The sequence below is a fragment of the Megascapheus bottae genome, chromosome 24, assembly GCF_031878675.1.
Source record: "Megascapheus bottae isolate mThoBot1 chromosome 24, mThoBot2.hap1, whole genome shotgun sequence".
NCBI classification, from domain to species: Eukaryota; Metazoa; Chordata; class Mammalia; order Rodentia; family Geomyidae; genus Megascapheus; species Megascapheus bottae.
Genome location: NC_143532.1, coordinates 13,037,346 through 13,049,494, shown reverse-complemented (window position 1 = coordinate 13,049,494; position 12,149 = coordinate 13,037,346). Strand labels below are relative to the sequence as shown.

General features: G+C 47.1%; 1 protein-coding gene across 1 annotated transcript; it reads left to right on the top strand.

Moving 5' to 3' along the window:
• The first annotated feature begins 2,876 nt into the window (after positions 1-2,876).
• LOC150047019 (acylcarnitine hydrolase-like) lies at positions 2,877-11,416 on the top strand. The gene is made up of 13 exons (XM_090357499.1): positions 2,877-2,970; positions 5,447-5,640; positions 6,530-6,676; positions 7,278-7,411; positions 7,493-7,742; positions 8,142-8,183; positions 8,394-8,450; positions 8,729-8,896; positions 9,039-9,092; positions 9,333-9,477; positions 9,949-10,071; positions 10,568-10,664; positions 11,076-11,416. The coding sequence occupies exons 1-13, from the start codon at positions 2,877-2,879 to the stop codon at positions 11,260-11,262; spliced, it is 1,692 nt and encodes a 563-aa protein (XP_090213625.1). The 3' UTR covers positions 11,263-11,416.
• Positions 11,417-12,149: the final 733 nt, after the last annotated feature.

The following is a 12,149-nucleotide window of genomic DNA, read 5'->3' as shown; positions in this document are numbered from 1 at the left end:
TAGCAATGGATTCCAACATTTACTTAGCCATCCATCCCTTCTTTACCCAGCCAGCCAGCCAGCCAGCCAGCCAGCCAGACAATGCTTGTGAACAACACCCTGCATGCTCATGACCACGCACCTGAACATTCTCTTGTTAGACAAACTCAATTAACACTCCATGGCAAGGAATCTGGATGAACCCCAATGGTGCTTACTGTCATCCATACCCCATTGGGCCTGGACCGCTTCCTTCCTTGCTAATCTCATCTCCCAAACTTCTGTCTGCTCCAAGCCACCAGCTCTTCTTCAAATGAAGGTGTTTTCCGCATGTTACCTGTAGCAGGGGTCAAAATCCTATGCTGATCCTTCAGCATTTTTTTCTCTGATTTCTAAGTAACCAAAAAGTAAGCCCATTTATTTATTTATTCATTTATTTGTTTTTTTTTGCCATTCCTGGGCTTGGGCACTGTCCTTGGACTTTCTCAAGGCTAGAGCTTTACCACTTGAGCCTCAGCACCACTTCCGGCTTTTTGCTATGTATGTGGGTTACCAAGGAATTGAACCTGGGTCTTCATGCATGCTAGGCAAGCACTCTACCACTAGGCCAAACTCCCAGCCCCAAGCCCACTTATTTTCTAAGTGTCTCTAAGACGCACACACACACACACACACACACCACATATGCACAGCATACTTTTTATGGATTAATTTGTATGCTATTAAATTTACCCATTCGTTTGTATAGTTTGGTCAACCTGAACATATATGAGACATCTATCCACTCCCATATAATGTGGTAGAATGTTTATTTCATCCAAAGGACTTCCTTCATACTCTTTACAGTTAATGACTTACTTCTTTGCAAACACCTTACTTTGTTGTGGGTGCTGTTGTTGTTGTTGGTTGTGGGGCCTGGCCATTGTCTCTGAGCTCTTTAGCTCAAGGCTACTTCAGCACCACTTTAGATTTTCAGGTGGTTAATTGGAGATAAGAGTCCTATAGTCTTCTGTGCCCATGCTAGCTCTGAACTGCAATCCTTAGAGTTTAGCCTTCTGAGTAGCTAGGATTACAGGTGTAAGCTCTAGTACCTGGTCATGGGTTTGTTTTTATTCCAGTGCTGGAACTTGAACTCAGGACCTTGTCCTCTTGTGTGGATATTTTTTGGTGTGTTTTAAACTAAAGCATTTATTAACATTGGTTTTTACATCATATTTCAAATGACGTGTTTAAACAAGTATTTAAGAAGGGAATCTCAATGTACAATCACTGGCACTTAGATTTTAGAACACAATTAAAATTAGGCTGAGGGTTTGTGTGTCATAAATACATATTAATCTATGTAATAAAACATTATGGATATAGCATCATAACTGTGTGGATTTTTATACTTCACATTGATGCTCTACCATTTGAGCCATCCTCCACTTCTAGCTTTTTGTTGGTTAATTGACAAAAGAGTTTCATGAGAGGCCAGGAATTTGGCCTAGTTGTAGAGTGCTTGCCTAACATGCATTAAGTCCTAGGTTTCATTCTTTGGTACCACATACACAGGAAAAGGTGGAAGTGGTATTGTGGCTCAAATGGTAGAGCTCTAGCCTCAAGAAAGCTCAAGGAAAGTGCTCAGGCCATGAATACAAGCCTAAGGACTGGCAAAAAATGTCTCAGGAACTTTTCTACCTGAACTGGATTTGAACCTTGGTCTTCATATCTCAGTCTCATAAGTTGCAAAGGGTTATAGACATGAGCCACTGCTGCCTGGCTCAAAGCTGCTATAGAGATTGTATATAGTTTGGAAAAATGTGACTTGTAGTCACTACAATTAATGCATTGAGAATCAAGTGTACTTCTTTGCTTTTATTGAGTACTATCTTCTATGAATACACACACCACTTTTTATCCACCCACAACTAGATGCACATCTGAGCGTGACACATTCTTTGCTATTTTTAAACAAGTTGCTTAGGACACTTTCAGACACTTTATGTGGACAGATGCTTTCATGTCTTTTGAATAAAAAACCTGACATTGTAATTTCAGAGTCATATGACAAAAAGTAAGCTTAACTTTCAAGGAAAATGTCAAACTGCCTTCCAAAATGATTATTCTATCCCCTCTGACCATATATGAGGGTGGGAGTTACTCCATATCCTCCATTCTTGGCCTTATGGATGTTGTCTGAGTACATGAAACAGAAATGCCATGAAATATCACCACAGATATTTCCTTGGACATTTAGTGCACTTGATGTCAGCCACATGGTTAGCCACAGATTGAGAGAGGGTGAATAGAGGAATGAGTCCTTAAGAAATGTCAACATGACACACATGTTTGAATGGATGAACCATTCCTAAATGTGAAAGAGTCCGTGCAGACCCTAAGAGCATGACTTGAAGGGATAAGAAACCTTGAGAGGGAATTGGTAATCTAGGAGCCCTGAGTTCAGGAGAAATTTCAAAATGAGCAGAGTCATAGCTCCCTGTCTCTGCTCAGTTGCTCACCTTTGCCTCACGGGAGCTGGGGCCATCGTTCATCTGTGGAATCCTGAGCCTGATTCTCTGCAGACCAGCCCTGAAATTCTCCATTTCAACCTTAGCCTAGTGACAGTACGTAGTATCTCAAGGGCAGAAGAAGCCTCAGGGCACCTCTCCAGGAGGGAAAAGGGAAAGTAGCAGAAGGAGAGGGCTCACATTCAGTGTGCTGATGGCTGAGTTCCTGTGATCACCATCCTGTTAATTCCATTCTCTTCAAGGGACAACCTTGCTGAGCTTCTAAATGTTCTCACCTACTCCTTGTCAGGTCCAAATTGCTGGCTGGGCAAGGTCCAGGTGAATTGTATCTGTTGGTGGGTTGCAGTGTGCGGCCCAGAGGCACAGAAACTGTCCTGTGAACTAGCCATGCTGCTGGACAGACCTCCTTCTGGGATGACCCCAGTGGTCTATGGGATCCTGCTTCTCCCACTCCAGATCAAGGATGAGACTCCCACAGGGGGCTGGTGGGGGATACAGGGGTGAGGGTGAGATCAGCCACATGGTGCTGAACAGAGTTTGAGCTTGGGAAAGAAAGAATGGAAGGGGCAGGCAAAGATAAAAAATGATAGTGTGGGAAAATTGTAATACTTAAGCCTCCATTAAATGACCAGAGGAGTGATCATGTAGCTCAGAGAGGGTCGTGGATGCCTGAGGACACAGAGGAGGAGCCCAATGTGAAGGAGTCTCAGGTGCAGTGCCAGGTGCTGGGCAGAGTCAGGGATTCTACACATTTCCCTCTTCTGTGTGCTATAGCTGTAGCTGTAACTGCTACTGAATCTGCTAAGAGAAGCTTCTTGACATGGCCCAATAGGTGCTGGCATAGGTGTCTGGTCCTGAAAGACTTGTAACTCTCCAGAAACACATCATAAAGTTTCACTGAGGTGACCCTGGGTTTCTTTCACCTGTGTTTGTTGGCTTGGCTTCTAGAAGAAAGCAGATGTGACCTGTGCCTGCCACAAACTCTCCAGGCTCTTATCAGAAGCTCATTCCAGGAGAGAATTAAATCCAGAGGTGAATGTGCAACCTTTGATCTCCTCACCCCAGAGCAAGCTGGGGCGGGCCCTGATGAACTTCCCTGCCCTCTTATTTAATCTGCTCCAAGGAGTTAAGCTCACCTCACCCATAGCCCACTCCTACCAGATCTGGATCAGGCTCTGGCTTGTGATACTGAAATAATATTGACAAAGCGACCGTTTCTAGTAGGAGGAGCTAGTGCACACATCTTGCCATCCAGAGGAACTGGTGTTACAAATCTTCAAATTCAAGGGTTACATTTTGCTCAGCTGCCTCATACCATTTCATTAGGGGCTTCAAGCAACATCCAGGTAGTTGGTCTCTAGCAGGAAACTATGAGCAGCATTTATCCTGTAGTATAACAACAGTGAAACATGAGAGGCTGGTAGCCACAGTGAGGTAACAGGGTCAGAGTTTCCATCTAACCCAAACCTGTTTCGCAGATAACGTGAAGGTCAGTGGTAGGTTTTGGGACTAGGAAAGATATTGGGCAATTGTTGTCTGCGGTGTGTATTCGTGGTTGCTGTCTTGGCTTCAGCCATACCAAGGTGACATGAAACTTGCTGATTCACTAATAGCTTCCAGAGAGTGCTTAGGGGCAGGAAAGTTACTTTCCTTAGAGAAAAAGGCCATATTTGTGAATTTCTGCAACTTGAAGGTGATATTGGGAGAGGGAGGGTCCCAGTGGAGAGAGAATTGGTACTGATGACAAAATAGCCAGAGACTGTGGGTGTGACTGGAAGTCTCAAAATGGCAGAAGGTGCAGGAGAGTTCGGGCTAACAAATGTGAGCCCAAATGAAAAGATTCTGTGGTATAATAGGAAAAAAAATCTACTCCATGCCGTATCTACTTAAACAGTGATCATGATTGTACAAGCCAGGTTGATGTGGTCCATGAGATGATTTCCAATGGCCTCCTCCATTCTTTCTTTTATCTTCTTCCGTATAACTTTATTATCAAGGTGATGTTCAGAGGGATAATGGATACATATGTAACGTTGAGTACATTTCTTTTCTTTTCATCCATTTCTTGATGGACATTGTTAACCCTCCCATGTTTTCTTTTCAATTTCTGTCTCTCTCCACCTCAAGTTGTAGAGTTTATTTCCAAATTATTCTCTTGCGTGTATCCCTATTACATTGGTTCATCCTTGGTCTGATCATTTTGTTGTTCCCCTTCCCTAATTCAAATAAATGTGAATACAACACATTAGGTAACAAAATCAGATAGTCTCCTCCATTCGGGAACCCTAACATGATGTGATCACAGCTGTGTGATTCTCTTATTGCACCCCTATTTCTCCTTGACATTGTTTATACTTCCAGTGTGAATTCTTCATGGACTGGAAAAGTTAAGTTCAAACCCCAGAGTCATGTTAGTGCCTTGCTAAATGTGTTAGGTCATGAAAATGATGCTTATTCTCCCATCACCGGAGACCCTAGCTTGAAGCTTCAAGGTCTTGACTATCTTTTTTTTTTTACCAGTCCTGGGCGTGGGCTCAGGGCCTGAGCACTGTCTTTGGACTTTCTCAAGGCTAGAGCTCTACCACTTGAGCCTCAGCACCACTTCAAGCTTTTTCTGATGTATGTGGTACCGAGGAATCGAACCTGGGTCTTTGTGCATGCTAGGCAAGCACTCCACCACTAAGCCAAACTCCCAGCCTGAAGCTTCAAGGTCTTAATGGTGTTATCAAATCCCAAAGAACATCCGGGAGCCCGCCTGGTTAAGTCAGTGAAAACTGTGGTTTGGAGCACAGTCATGCTGGCAGAAAGTACGTGAAACCATTGAACCTGCAGATCTGAAGACTTGGCCAGGCTGAGCTGTGGGTGGCATAGAGTCAACAGGAGCCACAGTGTGAATGGCAGCTGATGGGGCAGATCAACCCTGATGTGCCTCTCTCCACCCACAGGCCAGGACCCAGCCAGCCCCATCAGGACCACACACACGGGGCAGGTGCGGGGCAGCCTCGTCCATCTGAAGGACCTCAATGTCGGGGTCCACACCTTCCTGGGAATTCCCTTTGCCAAGCCACCTGTAGGACCACTGCGGTTTGCCCCTTTGGAGCCCCCTGAGCCTTGGAGTGGTGTGAGGGATGGCACCTCCCACCCAGCCTGCGTGGTGAGGGCCTCTGTGGTTTGTAGGGCACACTGGCCCGTGTGGAGTGTTTCTCCCATGTAAACCCCACAGTCCATTTCCTTCTGAATTGGAAAATTGCCCATGTAGATTATTCCAGTGGATTTTCTGAGATTCACTTGGTGGAGCAACTTTGCCAGGCTCATTGCTCTGTCATTGCATGTGGACAGTGTTGGTATCTGGTGCTAAAGCACAGAGATATACTTATACCATAACTTGGATCATCACAATTGTTCTCTGCCCACTGGATAGGCATCCCTGGGAAATAGTCACCGTGGCTACAAGGGCCTAACAGTGCTCTTGGTGTAGCAGCAGATCCTATGGATCCCTGAAGAGGGCTTCTCCTTAGAGAAGGCCAAGCTCCGCAGTCACTGTGTCAACTCAGGGGCCTAAGTGCCACTAGCTAAGTCTCTGTGCTTCCAATTGTAGACATGTTGGCAGGAATATGGCTCTCTCGGGTGTGGATTTGGGTTTCAGAAACCTCCCAGTACCTTATGTGTAACTGACCTTCATTCATTCCTTCGTACTACACTGGTATGGTGGCAACAACCCTGTCCAGACTTTTGTTGGCACAGAGAGAAGGTCTAAATGTGTATCCTTGCAGCCAATACTTCTGTAATACTCTATGAATCAAGCTTTCCAAGCCTTAGGTGAAGAGAAATTCAATGATCCATTAACAGGAAGGCTTTCTTTAGGTCAGAATTCCATCCTACCTTGAGAGGGAGATCCTCACCCATCCAAAGCCTGTGACCTGCATGTTAGTTGGAGGAAACATGAGAGAAAACTCATTATAAACAAGCCACCAGTGTAGCATCAGTTCACCATGTCTGGAACAAATCTAGCCAAGGTCAGACTTGTGACCACGAACCAGCCCTGGAAATATTGTCTCCAAAACACGGATATGATGAATATGCTGAAGATGTTCAATCTAAGTGTACCTCGCTTTTCCATGTCTGAAGACTGCCTTTATCTCAACATGTCCTCACCTGCCAGTGCCCAGGAGGGCTCTAACCTGCCTGTGAGTGTCAAGACTGGGTGGGCCTTGGTATGAGGACATTGCTTCCTCAACAGCATTAGTGGAGGGAAGAACACTCTGGGGTCTGAGACAATGAGGAACCTAATGGGAAGTTTCATTATCACGTTACAAATATAACTTGCTCAGGAGAGTGGCTCAGCTCTGGGATAAGGGGATAAGCAGTCCTTACTGCTTCCAGATGCCAGATTCTTTAATCAAGCAGGAACTCACTCTACCAACCTGAGCCCGAAGGATTTTCTGAGGTATTCAAGTGCTGAACTATGAGCTCTTCCATGTTGTGGGGTATCTATTGAGCCAGTATGTGGTCATTTTTACTCATGATACAGTGAGACAATCAGGGAAATGGCCTGTTAATTCCACTTTAGATAGGCAAGAGAGTATGGGCAACAAAACTTCAGCAGAGATCCATTAATTCAGATTTGGAATCCTGGAGTGGACCTCAAGGGCCAAGTTCAGGAAGTCCTGAGGGAATTCTTTCTCATTTGTCAGCTGCTCACAGGCAAGCCCATGGGCAATGTAATGGGCAGCAGAGTTAGGTCTGAGGCTGCATGAGAATCAATGCCAGCTGTCTTGACTTCCCCAGGTGATGGTGTGGATCCATGGTGGTGCACTGGTTGTAGGTTTGGATTCTGTAATTGATGAGTCCAGGCTGGCCTCCATTGAGGATGTGGTGGTGGTTACTATCCAGTACTGCCTGGGAGTACCTGGCTACTTCAGGTGAGCCTGGGATAGAGTCAGAAAATGAGGGCCAAGCAGGGCAGGGACAGCCTTGTGACCCGTCTCTCTGCCACTCCTCAGCACTGGAGACCAGCATGCTACTGGAAATTGGGGCTACCTGGACCAAGTGGCTGCCCTGAGCTGGGTTCAACAGAACATCGCCCACTTTGGAGGCAACCCCACCATTTTTGGAGTATCTGCAAGTGGCACAAGTGTGTCCTCACATGTTGTGTCACCCATGTACCAAGGGCTCTTCCATGGTGCCATCATGGAGAGTGGGGTGGCCCTGCTGCCAGACCTCATCTCCAGCTCCTCTGAAGCAGTCTCCTCAGTGAGTGCCCTGTGTTATATCACTCCATCACCCAAAGAGCCTCGGGTTCACTCTGCTTGCTTGGGACGAAAGGACCATGGAGGTCACCTGGGAACTTCTTAAAATTGCTGAGGGTGAAACAGGAGAACACACTCCTCTCAACCTCACAGAGGATAAGTGTGGACTGTGACGAGTACGGCTCCACATAGATTGTCTGCTGTGGACATGACCATGTAATCAGGGAGGATGAACCCTCCAGCCAAGGCCCCTGAACACCACCAAACTGGGAGCAATTTACACCTTTAGCAATCCATACTCCATACCTGAAGAGATTTGGAGTAATTTGTCTCAATCTGATTTGGGACAAACCTCTCTTGCTACTTGGATATCTGGGGCTAACCCTGCCTAATTTCTTTCCAGGTGGTGGTCAACCTGTCTGGCTGTGAGCTGATGGATTCAGAGGTCTTGGTGAGGACGGGAGTTTGGTCTAGTGGTTAAAGTGCTTGCCTAGCATGCGCAAAGACCCGGGTTCGATTCCTTGGTACCACATACATACAAAAAAAAAAAGCTGGAAGTGGTGCTGAGGCTCAAGTGGTAGAGCTCTAGCCTTGAGAAAGGCCAAGGACAGTCCTCAGGCCCTGAGCTGAAGCCCAGGACTGGCAAAAAACAGAGGTCTTGGTGAACTGCCTGAGAGGCAAGAGGGTTGAGGAAATGCTGGCTATTACCAAGGTCAGGCAAAATACTGTGTTGAGGGTGAGCCCTGGGGACCATAAGAGGCAAAGGAAGACACGATGTGAATCATCATTTGTTCTCTGAACCAGTGAATCTGTTCTTGTTGTCCTGGATAGAACATGAAAACTAAGGGAGACTAACCCAACTTTTAAATTTCTCTTGGATGTTTATGGAATAGAATGCTGGGTAGAACTGGGATGGGGTTGAAGCAATGGGAGGACATTAGAAAATGTGTAGTAGGTGATTTCCAATCCTGATCACACATGTCTCCTCAGAACTTCAAGGTCATCCCTGCTGTGGTGGATGGGGTTTTCCTACCCAGACACCCCATGGAGCTGCTATCCTCAGCTGACTTCTACCCTGTCCCAAGCATCATTGGTGTCCACACTGATGAGTATGGCTGGATCATCCCTATGTTGGGACTTAGTTCTAACTCATTGGTTGTGTGGGAAGCTCATCTGTTATATGTGTGAATGTCAGGGGATATTTGGTGGACAGGGAATGATATCTTCATGACCCCACCACTCCAAACTTAGAAACTGTCTCCCAACCTCTCAGATATGGGGAATGCTGGACACCATCAAGGGAATAAATAGGACGACCTTGCCAGCTGTTATGCGGAACTCAGTAGGACTCATGGTAAGGATGTGAACATCTACCCCAATGGATGGGGCTCCTCAAGGCCCTTGTTCTTGTTGTAGCTTCCAGGAATATAATATGATATCCGTGTGTGCTAGTGGTGGGGTTACACCAGAGCTTGACTCTTTCCTTCCCAAAGTAATGTCCCACCCCAGCGCCCATGTCCCCACCCCAAGGCTGCCTCCTCCCTGCCACTGCCCTGCCTGCCTAGCCTGACTCTCTCTCATCCTCTGGGGACAGAACCTGCCTGCTGAGTGTGCTGACCTGCTGATGCAAGAGTACATGGGGGACACTGAGGACCCCCACACCCTCCAAGCCCAGTTCCAGGACATGATGGGGGACTTCATGTTCGTGGTGCCTGCATTGCAAGTCACACAGTTTCAGCGTGAGTGCGTCTGTAGCTGAGGTCTGACTGCAGCAGGCAGCTCAATGCTGTGCAGCCCAGGGCAGCTCTGTGAGGTCCAAGTCCCACCCTTGTCTCTGTCCAGGCCCCAGTGCCGGGCACTTGATGTCCCACAGGTCAGTAAATTCTCATGGCTCCTGGAAGATACATGAATCACTGGCACTTTAAAGAATTTGCTTAGTCAGGAATTAGTCCTGTGCCCCCACAATAGGAAACCCACCCATCATTTAACCGAGTTTTGTATATTGAGGTTTCCAGGAAGTTGCCAGAAACATTTCTCACCCAAGAAGTTAGTGAATGAATCATTGACTGTCATGATCCCCCTCGGTCTTTCCAAGGCCTCTTCCCTCCTGAGGCTTCCAGCCAACTTCAACCGAGCTATCTTATCACTAAAGATGAGGAAGGACAACTACAACTGATAGTCACCTTGTCATAGACTTTCTTCACCTCCAGTTTCCCATGCCCCTGTCTACTTCTATGAGTTCCAACATCCTTATGGATTTAAAGACTTCAGGCCCCGGCATGTGAGAGCCGACCATAATGATGTGGCTCCCTTTCTCTTTGGGTCTTCCTTTTGTGGCAGCTCTTGTGAGTCTTCTGCATTTCCATAAGCCTGAATGGGACACTCGAGGTTAGCTGAGGGATGATTCTCCTCATGGTCTAAAGGAAGAACCTGACGGTCCGAGAGAGGACAGGATCAAGGTGAAAATTCTTACTTCTCAAAAAGCTGAGGTGATGAGAATCTGAGCCTTTCCCAAACACCGTGTGCTCCCACCACCTGTTCCCACCTGCAATAAGGTGTGAGACCTGGGTACAGAGTGCCTGATTGGAAGTTAGGAATGTCACTAAATTAGTCCCAGAACTGAGGGCAGCAATGTCCTCTCATGCAGTAATACACCCAGGTGTATTCAGCTAGGGACTGGGATGAGTAATAGAAGCTTGTGCCATGGGAGTGCCTGATACTGGGTGGGGCAGGGGAAAAGATCAGACCTGGTGTGGAGGACCAGACTACAATTGAATGGAGGGTGGAGAGCAGAAGGAGGCACCATGAAATGTTATCCAAGATGTGGAGTCTTGTTCTCTCTCCTCCTTGTACCTGGCTTTTCTGAGGAGGAGGAGCTTCTGAGCAGGAGGCTGATGAAGTACTGGGCCAACTTTGCCCGGAATGGGTGAGATCAGACACCTGAGCCTCCTCCCCAGAATCGGTCCACCTAGGGACCCCCTTGTGGCATCTCATGAGCACACTCCACCCTCAATTACATGACAGCTCTCCCTCAACCCCAGGACTCACTCACCCACGCAGAGTGCATGCGAGGTGCAAGTCACTCTCTCTTGCCCCAGAGACCTGAAAGGTGGACCACAGTTCTGTGGAGTCCTCAATATTCCCCTCAGTGAGGTGACTGAACTACGTAGAACAAATACTATGGAAGGGCCCTGTTGTTCTATGTCAGAAAACACCCTCATTTCCCCACTCCTGATTTTGTGGGCTGCCTGCCATGACCTTCGGGATGTGATTGGGTGCAAACTCCCAAAGCCTAAAAAAGACTCTTGTCTTCCCTGCTGGGAGGGTGTGTCCACAGGAACCCCAAGAGTGAGGTCCTGCTGCACTGGCCCATGTTTGACCAGAATGAGCACTACCTACAGCTGGACATCCATCCTGGTGAGGGCCAGGGCCTGAAGGCCTCCAGGCTGAAGTTCTGGACCAAGACCCTTCCCCAGAAGGTGCAGGAGCTCAAAGAAGCTAAGGAGAAGCACCTGGAGCTGTAGTGGATTTCCCACCTGGAGGAGTGGACTTCAGTGCACGCCTGGTCAGCATGTAGTATCGACACATTTAAGATGAAATAGGAATTGACAGAAACACTCATTCCCTAAGCCATTCGTTCTTGTTTATCCTGCCAGCCAATCAGCTGATACTTATGAAGCACTCTCTGTATGTTTTTCATAACCAACTTGCCTTTCTCCCTCCAGATCCACAGTGAAACTGATACCTCTGCCCCAGGGGGGAGGTACCAAAGGAAGATCTGCCACTGGTGTACAGCAGAGTTTGATTGGGGAATGGAAGGAGGCGCAGGTAGAGATGACAAAGGATAATGTGGTAAAACTGTGCTATTTAAACCTCCACTAGATTCCTAAGTTGGTGATCATATACTCCAGAGAGGACACAGAGGAGTGAGCGCATGGTGACAAAGTCTGAGGCTCACTGACATGGGATGGGCAGAGTCAGAGATTCTAAACATTTTCCTCCTGTGTGTGTGGTTACGGTTGGAGCTATAATTTCTGCTCTATCTTCTCATGTAATGGTCATTCCCACAATCCTCTCTTTCTGAGTGCATCCCCTTCATTGACAGGGTAGCATCCTGCCATGGCCCAATAGGCTCTAGTGTAAGTTTCTGGTCCAGGAAGAGCTATACCTCCCAGAAACAAACTATCAAGTTGAACGAGATGCCCCTGGGTTTCTTTCACATTATTAACTTTGGGCAAAAGCTTCACTTGGCTGCTAAGTCAAAGGAGGCTGTGCCCTGTGCTGTCCAACTCCTCAGGTCCTTATCAGTACCTCATGCCAGCAGATAATAGATTCAGAAATGTTTGTACAACCTTTGATCCCCTTCATCCAAAGCAGGCTGGGATGGACCCTGATGAACTTCCCTTCCCTC